The sequence below is a fragment of the Natrix helvetica genome, assembly GCF_964273705.1.
Source record: "Natrix helvetica genome assembly, chromosome: 2".
In the NCBI taxonomy this organism is placed as follows: domain Eukaryota; kingdom Metazoa; phylum Chordata; class Lepidosauria; order Squamata; family Natricidae; genus Natrix; species Natrix helvetica.
The window spans coordinates 155,512,560-155,536,869 of NC_138552.1; the positions used below are offsets into that span (position 1 = coordinate 155,512,560).

Consider the following 24,310-nt stretch of genomic DNA (forward strand, 5'->3'; position numbering starts at 1 on the left):
GGTGCAGAGGTGCAGAGACAAAGGATGACCTTGGCTTTCTAGAAAGGGATTTTATTTTGTCTACATAGCATTTACTCCATACAATTCCCCCTTCCATTTTCCCACAATAGAAAAGGCATAGTAGAATAATAGAAAGTGTGGCAGGCCAAAGATCCAAAAGGAATATGGCTGTAGGCCTGACACATTAATTATTTGGATAAAATAAGGTCTAGTTAAGTTTTATTTTTTATTTAAAGTTTTATAAACAATTTATGAGTTTTATGTTCATATTTTTTTAAAGTATCTTAACTGAATCCAAAATAGCTTTACCAATTTTAAAGAGTTTCTAAAGAAAAATAATTAATTGAGGTCAAAAGCAGTATCTTGGTCTGAAATGGGAACTGTAGGCAAATTTAATGTCTCATTTGATGGAAAAGATACAGCTACTTTAAAAAGCTGCGAAGAGGTACTGTCAAGCACTTGTTTGGCTTTTGAACCAGAAGCATTGCATAATCCTTTAGCATTCCCTTTTTTTCCTCCTAGATTTAAAAACAAAGTATGAAAGTTATGTTCCAATGTCAATCACCATCAAGTATATATAAACCCTAAATCAAAAACTCTTGGATAAGATGATGATAGGAATATCAGCATACACATTTACACTTCAGTCTAAAAACCTGAAGCATCTAATAATTGCACAATAATTATTTTCAAAATAACCAAGGTATTTCCCTTACTCAATGTTTGGAGCAGAAAAATGCACTGGAAATGAAGTTCCATATAGGTCATATAAAAACATTTTTATTCTGCATTTGTGGTTGGCTTATTAACTTAGTGTTCACTATTGTTCAAATAACCTATGAGTATGATCTGAACTATAAAAATCTTATTCTAGGTATTTCAGCTCATTAACTGATACTGTGTCAATAGTATTGATGGATGTTTATGCATTTATTTCCAGTATTAATTGTCTAAAGATTTACATTATTTATGTTACATGTTTTTTGTTAACTGTTATCCTTCTTGTTGCCTTGGAATACTGTTACATGAAATAGCATGACCACAATATAAAATTAATATTGACCGGCTTTATTAATTTATTTTTAGACATGTCTCAAATACTGTATGTCTCAAAGAGCTATTTGTAAGACTTACATAAAATTTGTGGTATACAAATGCCATAGATAGCTCCCAGGGAGTAAACGTGGAACTACACACCAGTGGTATTTTATTCTCAACTTCTAAAGACTTGTGGTTAGTGATTAGCCTCAGCTTTTGAAAGTCCTAGTTACTATTAAAAGTCACTAGAACATTTGTTCATTTGCTGAGTTTTAGGGGAATATTATTAATTATTCTGAGATGTGTTATTTATATTACATGGTACAAAGAGAACATACATATTTGGTCTATTCATAAGAATTCCTGTTTTATTAAAAAATATTGCTAAAATATTTCTTTTGAAACATCCTATACAATTTGTCCCACACAATTTGTGATCAAAGCAACTTTCCTACCATGTGTTATGGGCTGCCAGCTGTTTGTTCACCTTTTTACTTTTTGCAGGTTTATTGATCTCCTAATAATGTGATTGAATATTTAATTAATATACTGTATTTTGTTAGACGGTTTTTGTAAGGCTTCTTTGGCTGACAAGGCATACTACTGCGAAAATATATTTCCCAAGACATAAAGGCTCAGATAATTAGGTTTCTTTAGAGAACTTAAGAAGTCATTACAAAATATTCCACCGACTGCTAGGTATCAAATGTGAGCTCTGTTTATAACAACCAGTGTGCAAATTTCTTGCCTCTACTTTGATGAGAAGCAGAATTTCCATCTGTTCCTTATTTTGATAAATGTCCTGATCTACTATCAGGTTTCTTACTTTTAGATGAGAACTTTCATGGAGCGGAAGCACAGAGAGTATATAAAACTGCATGATGGCTGTTTGAATTTATATGTGCACTAAGTAGTCCCAAGTCATGGTTAGCCACAGAGATCAATGGATAAAGATGAACAGTTTAGTTTAGAACATGACCTTATTTCAACTTTGTGAGCTCACAATAAAATAATACTCGACTATAAAACAAAGATGATAAGTTCTGCTCTCTCTATACAATACATTGGCCTTGTATAGTGCGTTAGTCTGCAACACAGGAATAATTAGAAATGATCCACTTGTGAATTATAATTTCTTGCTTTAATCTGTGTTTAAATATAAAAAGCAAAGGTCTTAAATTTGTCAAAGATCTAAGCTGTCATGCAGATAATGTTTAATTTGAACTGAGACTTAGGATATGTGAGAAAATGAGATTTTAAAAAAAACTTTTAAACACTCTAATGTTAATCTACAGCAAGTAAAATCAACACAGCCAGAAAATGTTGGTAATATTTTTTTTTCATTTGCTGTAAGTAGGAAAAATTTATTCAATGATCAAAGTTGACTTTTTAATTTGAATTTGAATCCTATGTGCATTTGAATCCTATGTGCCATATTGCATGTATCTGTTTGAAAGCTGGCTACATATTAATCAAAAATTAGCGTTTCTGTACAAAACTAAAATTCAGAATATATTACTTCTAAGTAGTTATCTTGAAATAATTTCCTTTATTGACTATGAATTATTTCAGAGGTGCTTACAATTGTCTAAAATTGGTGCAAAACATGTTTTGAAAATGAAAAGTGTGAATTTGACAAATGTGTAAATCATCAGGGAAATGGGATGGTTGCATATGCACCATAATTTTGTGAAATGCACCTGAAATAATAATCCTGTTATCTACTCAATATTTTATCAAAGAACAAAACCTTGATTTATTTACCTTGTTAGGATTCTTAGTTCTCTTTCAGTTGACTTCAGCCTCTGATTTGCATGGATATAATCATAGGATAAAAAAAGGAGTTGAAATACGCATTATTTATTTATTTTTGTAATTTGGGTTGGGGAGATTATCTCTTTTATCCATGCACACTAGCACTTATTCTTCTATGCTAAAGTGCTTATCAGGGAAGACGATTAGAAGAGTTCAGGATTTCCCTTAGAGGAGATTCAGAACCTCTTTCTTTCCCTTTTCTATCACTTGTTTTAAAACTGTGACTTAAGAATTCAAAGCAAAGTTCATTTTCTAGGCATTTGAAAATATCACAAGTCTTATAACTGCACTGAAGCTGATATAGAGCAGGAGGATGGAGTGGAGCGAGATGGACCATTTCAAGGAATCAAGACTTACAATCCTCATGGTCCTTCTCCCCACACCCAAAAAAAAAAAAAAATCCCAAAAGAATTACATCATTTGTTCTTATTCTTCTGCTCTATTTTCTTGAATATACATACAAATCAGAAATTGAATTTAACTGTTTGAATATTTTTCCCCTTTGGATAACTGATTGTGTAAAAAGATTGATGAGCAATATTTTAGCAAAAAGGAAAAAAAAAGCATGAAATAATGGCATTGGAATTGCATTTCAAAATCCAGAAAAAAATCTGCACTAATCCTGTTGATTTCCGGGCAGGAACTATTTCTTAGAATAGTTTTTCTGAGAATCTCATTAATTAAAACAAAAAAATTGTTTAAATGTCTAAGTATTCAAACATCAAAAGTGACTATTGGGCTAAATTAAAACAAAATATTAACTGTTTTAACCTCTACTAATTAATCATTGGAAAGAAACACACTTTTGTTTAAGTTCTAATATTCTTTAACAGTGTTTTGATAAGTCAATAAGTCTTAAAAATGCCACTTCAAGAATAAATTGCAGCCTTGGGGGGGGGGGGGTCCCCCTCTCATGGGATCTCCATACTTCTCCCACCATAAATTTATTAACATCAAAATGTGAGTGCTAAAAATGAGAGCAAAGCACAGCCTACACAAATGTTTTACAGAACTATATTAAATGACAAGGGTGGCTTTGCTGGAAGAAAGTCACCACGTAGGACCCTCCATGTCTGGGGATGGTTGTAATTGTAATAGCTTCTGGTTGAAAAGAAGAAGCAGGACATAACATTGTTCAAACAGAGCCTGGCTTGTTTTCTTCCAGTGTTCTTTAAGAACATTTTCCAAAGAGTTACTGATTTCATTAACTGAACCTACGTCCATTTGGAAATCTGAAAAACATCATTCACTTGACACGTTTGTTGTAAATTATAGATCCCTCAAGAACAGAAAAGAAAGAGAGCAAATGTCCAACCCCTGGGTGTGATGGAACAGGCCATGTAACGGGGCTGTACCCCCATCACCGCAGTTTGTCAGGATGCCCACACAAAGATAGGGTCCCTCCAGAAAGTAAGTCCACATTGTTTCATGGAAACGGGGGATAAAATTCCACACAAACTTTTCTAGCATGCCTTGAGAAGCTTTTTATTTTGATTGCTCTTTCATTCCTCCCATTTTTCTAGTATATGTCTCAGTTTAGCAATTTGTTTTATGTTACATTTATATATTTTCTTATTTCATCATTTTCACATCTTTACTAACTTATGCTTGAATGAAGATGTTTTAAAGCTGTATTCTTTGATCCTGAGAGTACTGGGATATCTCTAAGCAATTGCTTTCTTGCACTTAAGAAGTATTTTCCAACCAAACTGTATTATTTTAATTTTGAGTAATTGTGCCTACTCCTTGAAAAGGATTTCTCTTGACTAAATGAAAGAAACTTACCTTTCAGTTTGAAAATGTACAGCTGAATCACTGAAATGTTTATATACTAAAAACATGTAATTACTTAAAATATTTGACCTTGAAAAATTTGATTGATTTATAGTAATTCAACTTGTGATGTTAGCATAAACATGTCGTGGCTGTATAAAAGAGATAAAGGAGGAAGAAGTATGATTTTAAAAATTGCACCTGTCTTAAATTATAAGAAAGTCTTCATACATCTCTCAAGAAAGCTAAACAAACCAACTTATTGTATGATTTTTGAGCAAAATTTTATTAGTTTAAACTGCTATAACAACTTCTTCAGTATCAGATGATGGCTTTCTAAAATCTGGGTATTTATTCTCTGTGTAACAGTACAAAAATGGATTAAACTAAGCAAATAAAACTATTCATTATATATCCCAAATATAAATGCTAAATGGCATACTGCCATTGTATAAGGAAATCGTACCATGTGATGTAGGGTATTCATATAAATCTCATTCCCCTTCCTCTATAATGTATCAAATTTTAGACTAAGTAAACTTCTTTCATTCAGGACATGGTAGTACAAGGTGGTAGAATGGGTAATACTCCAAATAATTCATTCTCTCACTTTTAAGTGAGAAATTGAATTGTTCTGCCTCCTGAGCAAAATGATTCTCAACAAACATGGTGCCAATTACCGATGAATTTACAAACATAAAGACATAGAATGATTAACACAGACTTCTAAAACTTTGTGCAATTTAAAAGCATGGAGTTGGATGGTATATTTCTTTCTATAGAAGACTTTCCTTTTTATATAGAATAAAGCTCAGGGAAACACTTTAAAAAATTTTTAAAAATACAATTTTTCAGCTAGCGTGTGAATTTCACTGATCAAGGAATTCAGTTGCTAGTTTAGCAAGTCCAATAATTTTCTCAAACTCAAATGTTTACTCAGTTGCTCAGAGCATTTCATCTTTTCCTTCCTGGTAAATGGTAAACACAAAGCATTTAGGAAATGTTGCCGATCAAAGAAGAATATAGCTTTAAACAGTTTGCATGTTCAGTAGTGATAAAAGTGAAAAAGGTGAGATCATCTTTTTTTCTTCTTTTCTTTCTTTTTTTTCCCTGACTCCTGCAGTGCTGGGCTTGTAAAGCATGTTTCAAGAACAGCTTTGAATAGCAGGAATTCCAGAGTGAAGCTTTCACATCTTTAGTACACTGCTAGTGGTGTGGTGATGGTGATGAATTATGGTGGTTGTGACTATTCTTTAAATCAATATGTACAGGTTCTATTTCTGATGTCCTTGGCTTTCATGTAAGCATTGAACATGATTTCAAGATTGGTTTTTGTTTTTGAAATGTAGTATAATTTTGCAAAAGTCATCATGTAATGGTGATATGAATTCAAAGCATTTTTTTTCATGTTGCACACAAGCTGGTCGCTGACTAATTTCATCAAATATGCTGAAAACAAACAAAAGGCAAAATAATTATTTAGTACAACCTCCTTGACACAGTGCCTTCCAGATATGTTGGGACTGTAACTCTCGGGATTCCAAGCCAGCACGATCAATTCTGGAATTAAGGGTGGTTAGGGTTTCAGCATAGCTGGAGGACATTTGTTGCAAAAAGGCTGGTTTACATAGGCATCCACTTCGAATCATGATGATATCAAACTCCTGAAATGTGCATTGTGACATCACAATGCAAGTTCTACTCTTTTGTACTGGCAACACAATGTTGCATGCAAGTATAAAAAGGGTGGAGCTTGTGTTGTAATGTCACAACACATTTTGTTCCTTCCCTCCCCTGTAAAAAACCTCTCCCCCAATGGATGACTTTCTGGTTTAGCATTTAAAGATTTTATTTAGGATAAATTATATTCGTGAGCCAACTCAGTGTAGGATTAAGGCATTGGGCTAAAACTGGGAGACTGTGAGTTCTAATCTTGCCTGAGGCATTAAGCCAACTGGGTGACTTTGGGTCAGTCCCTCTCTCTTGGCTCTAGGTAAAAAGCAAGGGCAAACCACTTCCACCTACCTACCCCCCAACCCCCCCCCCAAAAAAAAATCCCTGCAGACTAGTCCAGGTAACTACAAGCAGTCAAGATTGACTCAGAGGCATCCTCTACTCCCACCCCTTCAAAATTATTCTTCCTTCATGAGTCAGACCACACATGTTTTGAACTGTGCACTCTCTTTCAATCTTGAACCCTGAGAATTTGAAATCCAGGAAAATGAACAATAGAATTGGCTCCTACATCACTCAAATGCAACCATTGCCCAGTATTTGTTTGACCATAGAGAATTACAATCCTGTTTACATAATGAGCCAAACTTCCTGGCTCTGGTATGCACAACTTGCCCGCACTTCTTCAAAACTTATTTCTTGCCCACCTTCTTTGTTCCTCGTGGTTCTCCTTTTTCTGCTCCATCCCATTAGGTAAAGGCAGCAGAAAATCATCGTTCTGATAACCATGGGATTCCAACTGCCACTGAACTTTTAAGAAGCAATAGTTCTGCATACTAAGCCTTTGGTAGGCCTCAGAACCAACATCTTTCCTGCCCACTTCTGGCTGCCCTGAGATGAATCGGCTTACATGTTATGCTATATTGACTCCAGATACTGGATGCCTATTTTGTGTACATAAATCAGTTCATTCTTCTGTATATATTTCTTAAAATGGCTCCAACTGGCCACTGTGCTCCTCAGTACTTTTGCTCACTGCTTGTGTATGCAGTCTTTTGCTTAACTGTCACACCAGAGACTCATTAACCGTTAGGTTTCCTTCCCTTCATAACCCTGAATGTTTTAACATCATCCTGCGTTAATAAATACACTGCAAGCCCTCTTTCCCTTCCCAGGCTTGATTGGCGCTACCTATCCCATGTCTGTTTTCAGAAATGCTGATCGTTAATGAATCTTGCTTTGTACTAAAATAGCTTCCTATAAACTTGGACTTGAAATCTTTTTCTTCTTGTTGTTGTTTCCACACTCCGCTGTTTCCTTTCCTTCTTCTTCTTGTCAAGTTCTTGCCATGCATGAAAACGTTCTTAAGTGTCCTACACCAGGCTGCACAGGCCGGGGCCACGTAAATAGCAACAGGAATTCTCATCGAAGGTAAGATCCAGCTCCCTGAACAGGCAGATTTAATGTTTCAGCACCTTTTGCTCCCTGCGGGGTGGGGAACATCAAAATGTTTGGAGGCTTATCTTGAAAAGACAAGATCAATCGCTGTCTGATGTTTGATGGGCAATGGTAACTTTGAGACATGGTTAATTAATTCAGGATCAGTACCAAGCTAAATTTCAAAACTGATTGAATGCACCTGGACTTTCTAAGTTCCTTCAGGACCCTGTATAAGGCAGAGTCTAGCCACATTTTGGCACAGTATAATTCGAATCTGTGATTAAGCCTCCATATTGTGCTTCAATATTTCACAGGCATTTTGGTTTTTCCACAAAATGATGTTGCTGCAGCAAATACTCTCTTTTTTATAGTTTATTAAAAGTATTGAAGTCATGACTCAACTTTTCTGTGAATGTTGATATCTTTGCTTCTGAAATCTTGTTTGGCTCTTGTTCCTTTTTTTGCCCGTCAGGTGAATTGCATGCTAATCGATGGTGTTCAATTGTTTCACAAAAATTATATCATGGTGATTGATTATACCCATAATGGGCAAAGACCTTTTGTATATAAGATTTTAACACTAGTGGCGGGCAAAAAAAGGAGCTTCTTTTGTTGCCTGACTGAAACCTGAAACAGAGAATATAATTGAAGAAAATAAAAGATGGCATGTGTAATTAGAAGTAGAACAGAGTCCTTTTCCATTTTGGTATCTTGTCATTCACGATTTGTTTGGGTATCCAAAGAAAAATGCTTATAAATAAGAAATTCATAAAATAAGTAGCATAAACCACATTACATTTTTTATAGACTGACAGATCCTACATTTCCGCGAGGAAACACTGAGGTAGTCTTTAGGTAAATCTCATTCAGTTAATATGAAATCCTAAAACATTAACTTTTTTGAAAGGGTTTTTTTTTTTTTTTTTTTTGCCAAATACAAAACTGATTGCCAAGGGGAAGCTGTATAAGGATATAAAATGTTTGCCCTATTGAATTATTATGGATCTGATGATATCATGGGTTGTTAGACTATTTTAGCTAGAGATGTGTAGCAAACAATTCAACCTATATATTAATCAGGCCATCATATATAGAATTATTATGTATACTCAAGAAAGTGGAAATTCTCACCAGTAGTAAAGAGATGATGTCAGACCAGAATTAGTGTTTCAAGAAGGATGCATGGCTAGGAGCTAGATGGGAGATACGTTCAGATGAGCTGAAATGGAGCCCTATTCCATCCTTACAACTCCACAAATCAGATTGATTCATTCGTATCAGTCTACTTCTGATAGATTTGGCTATGCCAGATTCTTCTTGGTTATATACATGTTTTTGTCACTTTTCTGCTTTCTAGCAGTAGCTTTCCCCCTCACTGTGAGATTGGATCTGAATCAACTGAACTTGGATCTGGTGCAATGAAGCCTGATGCTTTTTCCTCTCCTTTCCTTTCCTTTCCTTTCTTTTCTTTTTGGTCTGGCATTTCATATCTGATTCCGTTAGTGCCTTATCATTGGTCCTGCATGTCATCTGAAGATGAGTCCTCAAACAGGGTCATGACACCACAAAAATGTTTTAGAATTTAAAATGATGTCCATTTCAGAAGTTTTGAATTCTGAATTCAATTCTGAATACAGGATTCTTAGAAGTCTCTATCTCAGGTGATTAATGTCTTTGAAAAGATTAAGACATGCTGGTTGGTATTATTTTTGTTTATTTGCCTTTTGTCCTGGTTCTTACAAAGAACTACTTTAGGAATGAATGATCACATGTTGTTGTTGTTTTTCTAAAAAAAGGAAAGGACAGCTTTGGTCCCACCAAAGTTGGATTCAGTGGAGCACAAAAGGATTTTGATAGGCTCAATGTAGTCCATACACTGCACATTTTGGACTTCTAGGCAATGCTTAGGCAGTATTCTTTACTGTATTGTACAGTAATTTCCCTAAAACTCTTTGGATTTATGATCCTGAAGAGACACCAGGAGTTGATTTAATTCAATTTGACTCTGAGAAAATTTTTGATAGCTATGTGTTTGTGTTCTAGTTTAACTAATTTTTTTCTTTATATTTCATTTCATTTTCTATCTGCTATGTCCTTATGGATTGATGCCCGGATTCTCCCAAGATAATTTCTATCAATTCCAACAGCAAGTGAATTTTTATTTCCTTTTTTTGCTACACTTTTTTCCTAAATTCTAATCAGCACAAGATTATTTAAAGCTCTATCCTAACTAGTTTCACTGAAAATAAACCTTGCTGAATTCAGTGTTGCTCACTTTCAAATAAGCAAGCCATATTCTTCTAGATTTTTTAATAGAAACAATAGCAGCAGCAATAGACAATACGGTTGGCAGATATGTAGGAAATTCTGCCAACAGTATTGCCTATTTAAGTCTATATTCGGTTTGCCTGGCAGCAGTGTTCTCCTGAACATTTACAACAACACTAAAGCATAATTTGTGGCTTATTGAGTTGAATGCAGCTCACCAGCTTCTTGATGGCTAATCACCAGCTCATTAAGCTTTGTTTTTGTAAAAACAGTGGGAGGGCAGAAACAATGATAATTAACACCTGGACTGTCACAATATGTAGTTGGGCGATTCTATCTGGCTTGGTAGATCACAAGATCAGTAGAATAGTCATGTATAGTGGAACAGGAGTTAATCTTTTATGGCAACCTTGTGATTTTAAAAGCAGAATTTTGCATTCTAGAGGATGAATGCTGGGCATCAAGACATAGTTCCTTCCCCCTACCCGTTCAGCCAGGTTCTCCTTTATGTTTTTTTTTTAAAGCTCAGTGAAGCTATTCTGGATGGGACAATTACATTTTCTTTCTGTAATTGCAGCCTCTCCGGATGTCCTATTGCTGCAGCAGAGAAACTGGCCAAAGCTCAAGAGAAGCATCAGAGCTGTGATGCATCCAAATCAAACCAGGCATCAGATCGTGTCTTGAGGTATACAGAGTTGCTCTAACACTTAATAGTGCATTCAAGATTAATTGAATAAGAAGTTAATCTTAGCACTAAAAATATTTCACCCTTGAACCAGTGTTTAGAATTAGGGCTTCTGGATCCTGTTTTCAGCCTTTGAAAGCCTACCAATATACCCTGGGGGAGGGTGGGTAATGTTTCTCTCTCTCTCTCTTTTTTGGCAAATATCAATAAAGCTGAAAAGCTCATTTTTGTCTTAGGCATTGTTTGGTGTAAAGCTGCCTGCTGGAGTTCTGAATCTATGAACAGTGTGAAAAAAAGTTGATATCTTTGGGAAATAAACTAATATTTACCGGTAAGTCTTGTTTTTTCCAGCAGGCGTTTACTAGTAAATATCAGTTTAAATGAAAACCAGAAGCCCTACTTTCAACATTTAGCTTGCAAGTTTAAAACTATAGTTCAAAAAATGTATCATTTGTTAGGCTTAAAAGATTTTATAAAAAGACTGGCTGGCTTTATAAATTTATAAGAAGTTTTGGCTGGCTTAGTATCTTCTAAAAAAGAAAGAAAGAAAGAAGAACAAGAAGAGCAAGAAAAAGAAGAAAAAGAAGAATACTGATGTACGCGTTTATCTAGCTTATATTTTTATTGCTGCCGATAATTCATGAACCATCTAATTCCTCAGGAATATAGGCTACAGAGTTCATCAAATGCAGAACCTTAGGCATTTTCTTAATGCAGGCAAGAAAGGTATGATTCATGAGGTATTTGAAAGTCAGACTTGTTAAAAAGATATTCATTCCTAAGATTTACTCATATAGAGTGGAAAGCTTCTGCTATCATATTTACTAGTTGAAAGGGGAAATAATACATGTTTTAAGCTAAAACGGCAGAATTTATCTGATTTCCCCATACCCTTCTTCCCAAAGATTTATGTTTGATGGAAGTAATTGATTATAGGAATTAGAAAGTACAGGATGTCCAAACTGGAAGCTATAGATTTAGATATTATTCATATACCTCATAGTGATAATTCTAATGTTAATAGGACCTTAAGAAAATATGCTATTCAAGAACTCTTCATATTCAACATGTTCTTTGAGTCAGGTTTGAAAACTCAGCCGTCTACTTGGGATGGACTCCTTTAATGAGCTAATCAGTAGCTCTTTCCACCCAAATAGCAGTGTATCACCCTCTATAGTGGAATGTAGTGGCATATCATAGTATTAAAAACTATCTGGGGAAAATGTTATTTAGAGCTACTTTGGGATGTCTTCAGATATTGTGTGTAGTAAGAACTCTTATTGTCAAAAATACATTTAGAATAAATATCCAGACATATTTGGTACCTAATATTTTAAATGTATGTTACTTACTGATACTAATCTTGCCCTGTAACTACAGAAATTTATAATAATTACAGATTTCTTTTCAAGTCTCCCCATTTTTTATAATTGGAAAATTTGAGAGTCAGAGTATGAGTAACATACCAAATTATGTGACTACTACAAAGTAAGGATTTTCAAATTTCATAAACATTTTATGGCATATTTTGCAATGTAGTATAGAGACAGAAGTAAAATTAGATGTATGCATTCTATAATTTTAGTGGGGGGGTTTCCATGCTATTTTCCTGAGAAAAATTAAGATAATTTTTCAAATGAGTGACGTGCTTTTGCTTATGCTCAAGAACATTGGATAGATTTTAGTTTTTAGGTGAAGGGATTGTTCCATTTATTTTTTTCCATTTTCAGAAACAACAAACATAATTTTAACAAACATAATTATTTTCCATCCTTTTTACTGCCAGAAAAAAAACTAGTATATTTTTTATTACTGTACTAAAACCCGATGGGAGGTTGGCACCAATCCTCCCATTTTTTTGTAAGGGCCTAAAGACGTGGCTTGGGGTCTCAGTGGAAGATCAGCACGATGGAAGTGGTTGATTGACTAATAACAGATCCCACTTTCCTCCTCACTTCGTCCCCGCCCTCCCCATGTGTCTTTGGTTGTAAGGTTTGATTTTAACTTTTTATGTTTTAATTAAGATGTAACTGTAAGCCGCCCAGAGTTACCCTATGGTAAGATGGACAGCCAATAAATTTAACAAACAAACAAACAAACAAATATTTTCTTTAATGAGAAATCAGATGCCATGTAAAGGAAACTTATTTAAAGCAGCATCTGAATGCTGATGCCTCAAATCAAAAGTATTCTGACAATTTTGCTTTTGCCTTTAACATTGTCATGCCCTCAGATAATAAGTGATCTGTTATATTATCATCTCAGATATATGACTTCTCCACAACTTTTATTTTGTACAGGTATTTAAGGTGAATATTTTGAAATTTACCCTGTACTATCTATGTTTACTAAGCACAGTTTGTTGCTCTTTCCCCTCCTTTTTGAATTAAAACAGAGTAATTCATAAGCAATTCATATGTTTAAATCCTACACCTTCTGGTATAAAGAGAATTGAAAACTATCCTAGCAACTATATTGATTTATTTTTATATTGTCTGCTAAAGGAAAATTGTCTTGACTTTGATATCAGCAACTACTACAAAATTGACTGTCTATGATGGATTATTTACCATTCCCAATACAGATAGTGGTTCCTGAGGAAATCGTATTTTACACTATGAGTAGAATAGGCTGAATTTTTGTTTTTTGTTTTTTAAATTGCAATCTAGAATACAATCAGAATCTGTTGCAGCCAGATTTAATATATTTCTGTTCATATTAATTGACCTAGAGCTTCACCTAGGCATGGCAATAATTCTGCCTTTAGAAATACAGACATGAAGAGGCTAAGATAGATTCGTTATTTTAAATACAGGTGCAAAAGAAATGTCAGCTACTGCAGAATCCAGGAATCTAGCCTATATGTATATGCCAGAACCAGGTTTTCAGTCTATATCTTTTTCTGCCATCTTTATATAGCAACCAACTTTTGGTTGGTTATATAAACTTGGATATTGATGACACTTGCTGGTTGTGTCTGGTCATAGGCTTATTATTTCTGGCCTTGCCAGTCTCAGATCTCATGCTCATAAATGCACTGGCCCAAACAATTTTGATTCATTTTCATGTCTCAAACATGGAAATCAAAAGGTAGAAGTAATTATTGTACTTCATTTATACATAAATATTTACTTATAGACCGAGATCAATTATTTTTTCCTTGAGGACACAATCTGAATTTATCAATCTGAATATATAAACTAATGTTGGGTTACCCTCAGAGATTGTTCAGTTGTTATACATTTACAACCCATACTCTCATATACTTAGGAAGCAAGGAGGTAAAATGCTTGAAATTCTTCATCTTTTATCATAGCGTGTAAAAAAACACAAGACTTATGGAGCTATCCAAAGGATCAAAAATATTTGCAGTTATATCATTGATATCTGCAAAAAAAAGGACAAAAATAGCTGAAATTGTCAAATGACAATGTCCTTCAAAAAAACTTATAGTCATGTTCCAGCATAGAACTGTTCTAATCTAAATGGTTCCTGGAAAAGTAAGAAAAAATAGATATGAGATGTATAAGTCTCCCAGCAACTTGGGTTTTGAACTGAACTGGGTGAGTTTCAAGATCAGCAGTAGATAGTAGGATTAGCACAGTTTAATCACTGAGCATTGGGGAGTCTGTGAATCAACTTACTATCAAACCATATATTTCCCATGCCAAGAATCTACTATTCTAGATTGAGATATACCATTCTGGAGTTTGTAGTATATTAAAAAAATATTGCCTAAGTTTAAAAATACTGTTTTTAAACTTGGGCTGTTTAAAGAGGACTTTTTCCTATTTCTATATTGTTAAACACATGTTGTGATTGCAATTCGTTTGCTCCCGATTTTTGTTCAACAGAGCGATGTCCAAAAGTATAAAACACTGCTACCATCTGAATACAATAAATAGAAAAGTGTTATCATGTTTATGAATTGTGGCTTATGCTTTTAATATGACATGGATTTTCCCTTTTTTCTTTTTCATTTTCTAGGCCCATGTGTTTTGTTAAGCAGTTGGAAATTCCTCAGTATGGCTACAGAAACAATGTTCCTACCACAACGCCCCGCTCCAACTTGGCCAAGGAACTAGAGAAATACTCTAAGACCACATTTGAATATAACAGTTATGACAACCATGCATATGGAAAGAGAGCCATAGCACCCAAAGTACAATCCAGAGATATATCCCCCAAAGGATATGATGGTATGAGATGCATATTCTTAATGTATTACAAAATAAATATAGTTGTTAACACTGTTAATGAAACACCCCTAGCTAGCTGGTTTAATTTCCCATATTACAGTTTCCAACAGATTTGGAGGTAGACAGGGAGATGCATGCCTCCTTTTTTTCCCCTTCCTTGATTGAGTGGCAGTGTGCTCATATATTGCTGAATTTATTTTATTAAAATTATAATAGCAGTTCTAAAATACATTACATCATCTGACTCTAAAGCTACCTGCTACTTCTTCCTTCAAATTTGTGGCGTCACGTTGCCATCACGTGACATATCAAAATGCTTTTTCCCCTTCACAGAGCTGGGGTGGGTGTAATCTGTCCGTGATGCACCCAGCCCATGGACCACTACTTTGACACCCCTGATATATGCCATTGTGCAGGATAAATAGCTCCACAGAATGTGAAATACATGAATGTGTACAGATTTCAATGCAGTTCAAATGGACACTTTCCCTTATTTTTTTCTAGTGAAGAAGATATTATAAATTACAGAAATACCCATGAACTGAAGCCCTGTATTTGGGGCTTTACCACTATGATAGCTTTCCATGATCTATTTAATTTATTTTCTCATAGTTAACATAAAATTGAAAATAAAATGGCAATACAAGTTCTGCTTGTGTATGCCTTCCCCTCCATCCTATTCTTTTCCATCTGGGTATCCTTTACAGCTGGATTATTCTTTTTAAGCTAGATAACCATATTAGTCTTTTGCAAAAAAATCCCAAATCCAACATGCTAGTGCTGTGTCCATTTGATTATGTGCGAGTCTGTGTCAGTTCTTAGCAACCACATACTGGTACCGGTAGTCCTTCACCTACAAGTACAATTGGGCTAGTAATTTTGGTTGTAAGTCATGATGAGTCACCATGTGATTATTCTTGACTTTATGACCTTTTTTGCAGCAGTCAGTAAATGAACACTGTGATCATTAAATGAACCCATTGTTCGCTATGGGGTATTTTTTGCCAGAAACTGGTTTCTGAAAAAAATATTGTAAATCGTGGTCACATGAGTTCATGACATCACCATTGCATGTTGTTATTTTGACGCAGACTTGCTTTGCTGTGGACGCCTAAAGAAGTGATCAAGAGAGTGCACTTTAGTTTAGGTTGACTCAAATATAAATTTATATGTACTGCTAACAGCTTCCTGAAATATTTATTGCTTCTTGTTATATATTCAAATTCCATAATATACTCATTTATCTTTCAGACAGAGAAGTTTCATTAAAAGGCTTAGTCATTCTAATGCATATTTAGAGATTAATCAGAATCAAATAGAGAATGTCTGGCAAAAAGTCAGCAGACAGAAGAAAAGGAAAGCAGCTTTGAAAGAGTTGCTGTTATGGGGAAAATTAGAAGGAAAGGGCACATTGTTAAGTTTTGTGCTCTTTTAATGGGATTGGTAGGTAACCCGCATTCAAGTGTTTATCCTTTCCTTCCTCCTAATCAACGAGATGTTTGTGTAATGATGTCAGAATTTACTAACAGATTTCTTTCTTGTACTTCTGGATATGTTAGATTGTGCACACAATAGGAGGATACCTGGGAGCAATAGGAGGGGAAATTCTGCTTTTGAATAAAATGCATTTATTTGATTGCCTTTTTGTAGCATTTTTATCCCCTGCACTGCAAGGCATTCCAGAGTGCAAAAAGAGAAGTTAACCCAAGTCCTTAGAGTCATTTCCCCCCACTTAATCTCATCCCTATGTCACAATGGAATACTTTGTTGATTATTATTTTGCTTTTTTGACATTGCATCTTGGTTTCCTGTGCCAAGAAGACACACAGAGATATTATAAAACCTTCATGGAAGCATGCAGCTCCTTTAGAGTACAGCACGTTGCATTACTTCTTCATGGGTGTCCATAGAGTTCTTTGGAGTCATTCTTGTCCTCTTTCCTTTCCACAGCTAAACGTTACTGTAAGAATTCGAGCCCGACCAGCAGCACAACCAGCAGCTATGCGCCTAGCAGCAGCAGCAATATGAGCTGTGGAGGAGGCAGCAGCGCCAGCAGCACTTGCAGCAAGAGCAGCTTTGACTATACCCACGACATGGAAGCAGCACACATGGCTGCCACGGCTATCTTGAATCTTTCCACTCGCTGCAGAGAAATGCCTCAGAACCTCTCCACAAAACCTCAGGATCTCTGTTCTAGGGTAATAATTTGCATATCTATATACATTTCTGTTGTATTCTTACTACATCTCCCACAAAATGCTGTTTTTCACAGACTTTTTCTACAAACGTAGCAGAGTCCAAGCATACATTCCTGTAAACAAATTGAAAAATAGTATATACCGTAAATCTCCCACATCTAAAGTAATAGGATGTTTTCTCCCATTTTCTCACCATTCAGAGAAACTAGGGAAGAATGTCTACTTTCACCCTTGCTTTTTCATATTTGGTACGGTATTTGCATACTAAAATGTATAACTTAGTAGTATGTAATATAAATCAAATAGAGAAAGATATTTCTTAATACAAATCAAATAAAGAGAGGTTTCTTCAGGAAATAGGAATAATTAAACCTCACTCTTTGGGGAAAGGTGAACACTTTCAAAATGAATATTATTCCCAGATCAATTTATATTGTGGGACGAATTCTAGTATATTCTGTATATCCAGAAAATAAATTTAGAAAATAAATTCTTTGTTTAGAAAATTTTAAAGAGCCTGTTTGATTCTGAGACAATCTAAATAGAAAATGCAATTACCAATCAATGAAGGAGGATTTGGTTTTCTGAAACTGGAGCTATACTTGCCTATTGTCAATTATTAAACATTATAACCCATATGGTTGGATGGATAGCATTAGGATTCAAATATATTAAAACTCTAGTATCTCGGAAACCATTATATTAGTTAAGAGTCATAGAATATAATGTTTAATAAAATAATATTTGACCCCTCCCCTTGATTTTATGAAGAAACCCAACTTTAAATGTAGGAAAAAAGATGGTGATTTGGAAAAATTGGATAGCAGCAGAAATATTAATTTTAGATAGCCAACTGACAATGATGATACATTTTTAACGTAAGAGATAAATATTAACTATCAGATGTATCTAATGACAATATTTACAGCAACAGTATTTATTAAAATATTGTATGGACCAACAGGATTCTTAGTTTCTGAGACATTTGAAACAATCATCAATCATTGTTGGTTCACTAATATACGAAACGTGGATGAATTTCCAATTTTGGTTATTTTTTCCCCAAATGAGCAAACTAAAAACACACTAAAAATCCATAAATGTGCCCAAGAAACATCTGCAGTAAACATCAGTGCAGTTTAGCATATGGACTTCATTTTGTATGTTATTTGTAAGATTTATGGATACATGGATCTTAGTCAAGAGAGCTAAATTTAGGCAGAAGTATTCCATGTTAATTGTCTTCAGCATGTTGTAGAGACAAAGATAAAGGTTAAGATGATGGGCTCACAAGTCTTGTTTGTATGCTGAGATCAAATCATAAAAATTGCTTCAACTTGCTCCTCTCAAAGAACAATTTTGTTCACATAGGAAAATAAGAACTGATACACTTCTGATTGAATAAATTTCAACTTTATACTGATATTATCACCAAAAGTATTGATTCCTGGAAGCCTTGTAGCCATAGCTTACAGGCTTTCCCTTGCTCTAATCGTGCTATTTCAGCTTACTCTATTTTAAAAATTAGAGTGCCCTCTTAATAATCAGAAGATGAAAGGAATTAATTTCAAAAAGAAGAAGAAAAAATGATTTTTTTAAAATCAAGATTATATTTTTAAAAAGCATTTATTGGGATTGAAAGAGAAAACACAATTAAAGTGTATTTCACTGCGAAAAAAAGTCATGTTTAAGGTCTTGTCATTATTTACTGCTGGTATAAAAACCTAGAGAAACTGTGCTTCCTTCATGCAGCCACTAGAGGGCTATGCAAACAAACTGTTGGAAGGCAAACTAGAGTCCTGTCCTTTAATGCTAGGCCTAAAAAACATCCTCTGCTATTTCAAAAACAAAGAGGGGTTTTTAATTTTTAATTTTCTTTTTCCCGTTTCATAAAGTGAGAGTACGTGCATTATGTAACTGTGGAAGGAAATCTAAGAATCTATAAGAGTCAAATAGAGGATCTTTTACTGTTCAATTTTTCCCTCAGTTCATTTTATTAGCCTTTAAAAAAGAGAGTTGGGTTTGGGGTTTTTTTTCTGATGCTATTAGCATTAAACCTATTTAGGAACAAAAATAAGATTAGACTACTTTAAAAGAAAGAGGGGTCCCTTTTTCAACTCAAAATGATATTTTGGAGGCTGTTAATGCCACCTTCAATCCTCATGAAGGAATAATCCACCTGAATTGATTAGGAATAAGATGTTCTGATAGAATAAATGGTCTACGGTTTATTTATTTTTATTATTTATTAGATTTTTATCCCACCTGTCTTATTTTTTACAAATAACTGAAAGGCGGCAAACGTACCTAATGTTCCTTTTAATATTTTCCACATAACCACAACCCTGGGGGGGGGGGGTTGGGCTGAGAGAGAATGACTGGCCCAAAAGCAGCACTAGAACTCATCTTCCCTTGGTTTCTAGGCCAGCCCTTTCACCACTACACCAAATGGCTCTCATTTAGAAGAGATTTTTTTTGTGTGAGAGCGTCCTTTGGTGTAATGAGGGAAATGGGTGGGAATTCTTCCCTCTTTGGCTTGAAGCAAGATTTCTGGGATAGGGTCTTTCTTTTTTGGGTTGTTATATGTCCTTTGGCTTTAATGCCTATCTCTTGACATTCTGATAGTTATCTCCTGGGAAAGAAGTTTTGATGGAAATATTATTTTTGCTCCACTAGAAAAGGCCAAAGTGAGAGGGAAAGGCACTGATGGTGGAGGAAGATGAAAAGTGAACTTTAATCACATTTACTTTTCCTCTTTCTCGCCTGTTTAATTATTTTTATTAGTTTATCAGAATATAAAATACAAAAAAATGAAAATAAGAGTGAAAAAAGGGAAAAAGGAGAAAGTGTGTGGTAGAAGGGGAAAAAGGGGGGAGGGAAGGCATTGACTTCTGACACGTTTTTAGCACAGTAGAAGATAATAACATTACAACCTCAACTTTTTACTTTTACACAATAATATATACTACCCAATTCTATAACAACAAACTAATCAGGAAAACTGAAATCACAATTTCATTTTTTCCACCACAAGCACAAAATTTAAAAGCGGTTTCCGAATGGAAACTAAAATAGATATGTTCTTTTCTTTGAATAAAGCAATCCCTACTTTTCATCTTGCTGTGATAAATAACATATAATTCTGTTTACACTTATTAATCTTTATAGACTATCGTCATTTATATTAAAAAGGGAAAAATCTTTTTTTACATCCATTTTAAAACTCTAAACTTTTCTTTAAAAATATTTAGCAAGAAGGAAAGACAGAAGGAAAATGCCTCCTTTTTCCTGTGCCCTTCCTCAGTTGCTATGGGAAATGAAAGGACCAGCCCCCCCCCCCCGTCCCCCCTCCCTACTGAAAAGAGTCCCTGAACAACTTTGTGCAGTGCACAGCTCCATTTCGGTGCCTTTTACTGCTCAGTTTGGTGCCATTTGCATCAAAGATTTAGAAAAGTTTCTTCTTCTTTCCTTATGCTATAATTTTGACTTTGAGAAGGGTTCGCTGTTCTTTCTGACCTTTAAAATTGATACATTTCAGTGACTCTTTTTCTGTGCTTGCCTTTAAGAAGCACTCCAAGTCAATCTAGAATGATGTCGATGTTCATACAAAGGACTGAGCAAATTAAAATGGTGAAATTAGTTCCAGGGAAATATTTTTCAAAGAAGTCTTGATAGTGATGAGCTGAATTGTCTTCTTTGGTGTATATGTTGTGTGTGTGTCTGTGTGTTTTTACCCAGAATCCTGATATGGAGGTGGATGAAAATGGGACATTAGACTTGAGTTTAAACAAGCAACGACAGCGAGAGGGTTGCTGTACCATTTTGACGCCGCTGGAACCAATGTCACCACAACAACAGGCTGTGATGAATAACAGGTGTTACCAGCTGAATGAGAGCGACTGCTGGGATTTACCTGTGGACTACACAAAAATGAAGCCTGACACGATAGATGAAGATGATTCCAAGGAAATTAATGTAGGTCTATTTCATCAAATTCCCTGGCATTGTTTTCAAGCTACTATATTTTTGAACACTAACCAAGTGGAATGCATTGGTAACAATACTTTACTGTATATCATTTTTTAAAAAAATATTGATTAAAGCATTTCATTATGTATTTACAGTAGGAATGCAGTTGGTCAGGGTATAATTGGCACTTTCATTTATCTAGTAATGCCACAATTCAGTGGTAGCCTATTGAATATAAGGACATTTGAGTCTTGATTATGGAAGAATTATTTAGTGAAATAGAAGCCATGCCTCATGCGCATATTTTCTCTACTCTTATATTGGGGAAATCTGTTATATGAACAAAGGAAGAAAAAAATAGAATTACATTAACCCTTTGTTCTTTCTGCTGCAATAACTACAAAACTATAAAATAGTAAAGACAGAAAAAGTACCTTGTTAAGTGCTATAGTTTATCTTTACACTATCAGTAAGAAAAAAATGAGATATGGATATTTCCTCCTATTACTGTTACAGGTAAAGTTTGCTCATGTCTTTGGTCTCAAGATGGTGGTGTTTAATGCAAGATCTGTTTGCCACAAGACCATCTTCATCAGCATTTGGTGTTGGATGAGGCAAGGCAGCAGACTAAAACTTTACAAGTAGTTCTTGACTTACAACAATTTATTTAGTGATCATTCAAAGTTATAGTGACATTGAAAAAAAATGAGTTATGACCGTTTTTCATACTTGCAACCGTTGCAGCATCTCTATGTCACATGATCAAAATTCAGACACTTGGCAACTACCTCATATTTATTGGTTACCATGTCCCAGGGTCAGGTGATCACCTTTTGCGACTTTCTGACAAGCAAAGTCAATGGGGAAGTCAGATTCACTTAACAACCATGTTAATAATTGCAGTGATTCACTTAACAACTGTGGCAAGAAATGTCGTAAAAACTCATTTAACAACTGTCTTGCTTAGCAAGCCACATAAATTTTGGTCTCAGTTATAGTCGTAGGTCGAGAATTGCCTGTCCTGAAACTTGCCTGAGTGAACATGTTAAGGTCGTCCACTCAGAAATCTGCCCAACTAGGTTTTAGGTCCTTTAGCAACCTTGATACCAATGACAGGGAAGGGAGTTGGCACTGATTGTCAGAGACAGAGACTTCATTCTTCTGATAGTGGGATGTGAATGCCTATATGTTTGGTTGGGCTGTACAAATAAGCTGGAGATTCTGTTCTTGTACCAACCAGTTGAGCTTGCATAGTTGGTCTTCAGGACCTTTGATGGCTGGGAGACTTTAACTTTCCTCCCCTGCAGGCAGACTTGGTCTAGTGTTTAAATGGTCTAGTGATTAAGACACCAGGCTAGAAAATGGGAGACTGTGAGTTCTAGGTCTGCCTTAATCATGAAAACCACCTGGCCGACCTTGTGCCAGTTGTTCTCTCTCAACATAGAAGTTTCCAATATAACAACATTGTTCTATATTGTGCACAATATTATAAGAGTTCTGGTAATGACATAATGCTCTTAGCAAGAGGTATGAATTTGGAGCAGCGCTTACCTTAATTAAATATGTATTGAATAAAAAACCATGACAATTATACAGAATGTTGGTTCATGCAGACCACTGATTTCAATACAACATAGGATGCTACCTGCACTGTAAACATTTCAAAGTTGTGATTTGTTGACTTTTTCTCTCCAGAGGAATAAATAGGAAGGTCCTTATCTTCATTGGAAATTTTAGTGGTAAACACAATAGCATTCCATTTAAATATGGTTTGTTTCTTACCCTTCATTACAGCCAGAAGATTTAGATCCTTTCCAAGAGGCATTAGAAGAAAGAAGATATCCCGGGGAAGTCACCATTCCAAGTCCTAAACCCAAATATCCTCAATGCAAAGAGAATAAAAAGGATTTAATAACGTAAGCATAATGTGAGGTGAAATTATTTTTTACTCCTTTTTAACCTTATCTTTCTCTTGTTGTCTTATCTGAATAAACAAGTACATATATGCCTTGCAGTATGAGCATGCAGCATTTGCAGCATATAAATGTTTCAGACGTCAGTTAAGTTTAAGTGATGAAGCTGCTTGTCCCTAACGATGCTATATTGTACTGAAACGCCATTTCATTAAATTTTGTTCATTTTGCAGCTTTTCTGATAGGATGCTTAAATCCCCCCTTGCAGACATTGCAGCTAAACTGGAAACAATGAAACTTTTCAAAGTTTTTTAAACATACTTACTATTTTGGCTGTTTTTTTGTTTTTGTTTGGTGGCAGATGTCCAACACCAGGGTGTGATGGGAGTGGTCATGTGACTGGTAATTACGCCTCACATAGAAGGTGTGACTTCATTTTTTTCATGGTGGATTCTGTCTTTTCAATTTATTGTTTTCAGCTTACCTCAACAATGCTGTCAAAGTAAAAATGTTGAACTGTGTTAACCCTTTGAGTAATACATGTTGAACTTAAATAGCATGCTAATTTGTGTGTTGTATAAGCGTCTTGTTCTTTTAAAACAACTACAATTTTGAAATTTTTAACTTTTTAAAATAGTTAACCCATGGATCACTAATACTTTTTTATAGCTATTATCTTGTCCTTTTAACAAAATTTCTACACATTTTATAGTTAAACATATTCAGAGGGTTAACTTATATTACAAAATGTAATATTGCAGCACTTGCCCGCCTCATCGCTTTTCTGCATTATAATTTTTTAATTTAATTTTTAAGCGTTGTGTTTGTTTGGAAAAACTTGGCTTAAACGAATATCAACTTACTTGACTGTCCTGACCTGTTTTACAGTCTGTCTGGTTGCCCGCTGGCTGATAAAAGTATTCGAAGTATGCTGGCCACAAGCTCACAGGAACTCAAGTAAGATATGATGAAAGCCATTCCTTTAAAAAAATCTTAGTATTTACCAACCGAAGATTCTAGTTTATAAAAGGGCACCATTAAACAGCACCTCACAGCAAAGATTAGATAAAAATTTCTGGGTATTTTGCAATCTTTCAAATGAAGTGCTAAAACTACTAACTAGGATTCAGGGTTTATGAGTATCACTTTGTTGAACCAAACCAATTGAGAATTTCTTAAGCTTGTAATAAATCATCAACACAGATAAACAGTAGCTGGTCCATTATAGGATTTTCAAGTGAAATGAAGAAAGGTAACCAAAGAAATCTTCAACTGTGACAAATTTTGAATCATAGCATGATTTTCCCCCCAGTTGTTAATTGTTATAGTTACAAAATG

General features: G+C 34.8%; 1 protein-coding gene across 12 annotated transcripts in view; it reads left to right on the top strand.

Annotated features, from left to right (window-relative positions):
* Window positions 1-24,310, top strand: part of MYT1L (myelin transcription factor 1 like) — a 273,439-nt gene that overhangs the window by 209,031 nt on the left and 40,098 nt on the right. For 9 of the 12 annotated variants that reach the window (XR_014174569.1, XM_081943660.1, XM_081943662.1 and 6 more), the window contains 9 exons: window positions 4,129-4,263; window positions 7,641-7,731; window positions 10,586-10,693; window positions 14,681-14,892; window positions 16,843-17,090; window positions 20,829-21,065; window positions 22,854-22,975; window positions 23,334-23,396; window positions 23,861-23,929. Coding sequence is in view for 11 of the 12 variants with exons in the window: in XM_081943660.1 (XP_081799786.1) it covers window positions 4,129-4,263; window positions 7,641-7,731; window positions 10,586-10,693; window positions 14,681-14,892; window positions 16,843-17,090; window positions 20,829-21,065; window positions 22,854-22,975; window positions 23,334-23,396; window positions 23,861-23,929 (1,285 nt within the window). In the remaining variant the exon portion in view is untranslated. The remainder of the gene's footprint in view (window positions 1-4,128; window positions 4,264-7,640; window positions 7,732-10,585; window positions 10,694-14,680; window positions 14,893-16,842; window positions 17,091-20,828; window positions 21,066-22,853; window positions 22,976-23,333; window positions 23,397-23,860; window positions 23,930-24,310) is intronic. The other 3 variants (XM_081943667.1, XM_081943669.1, XM_081943661.1) reach the window with 2 other exon arrangements.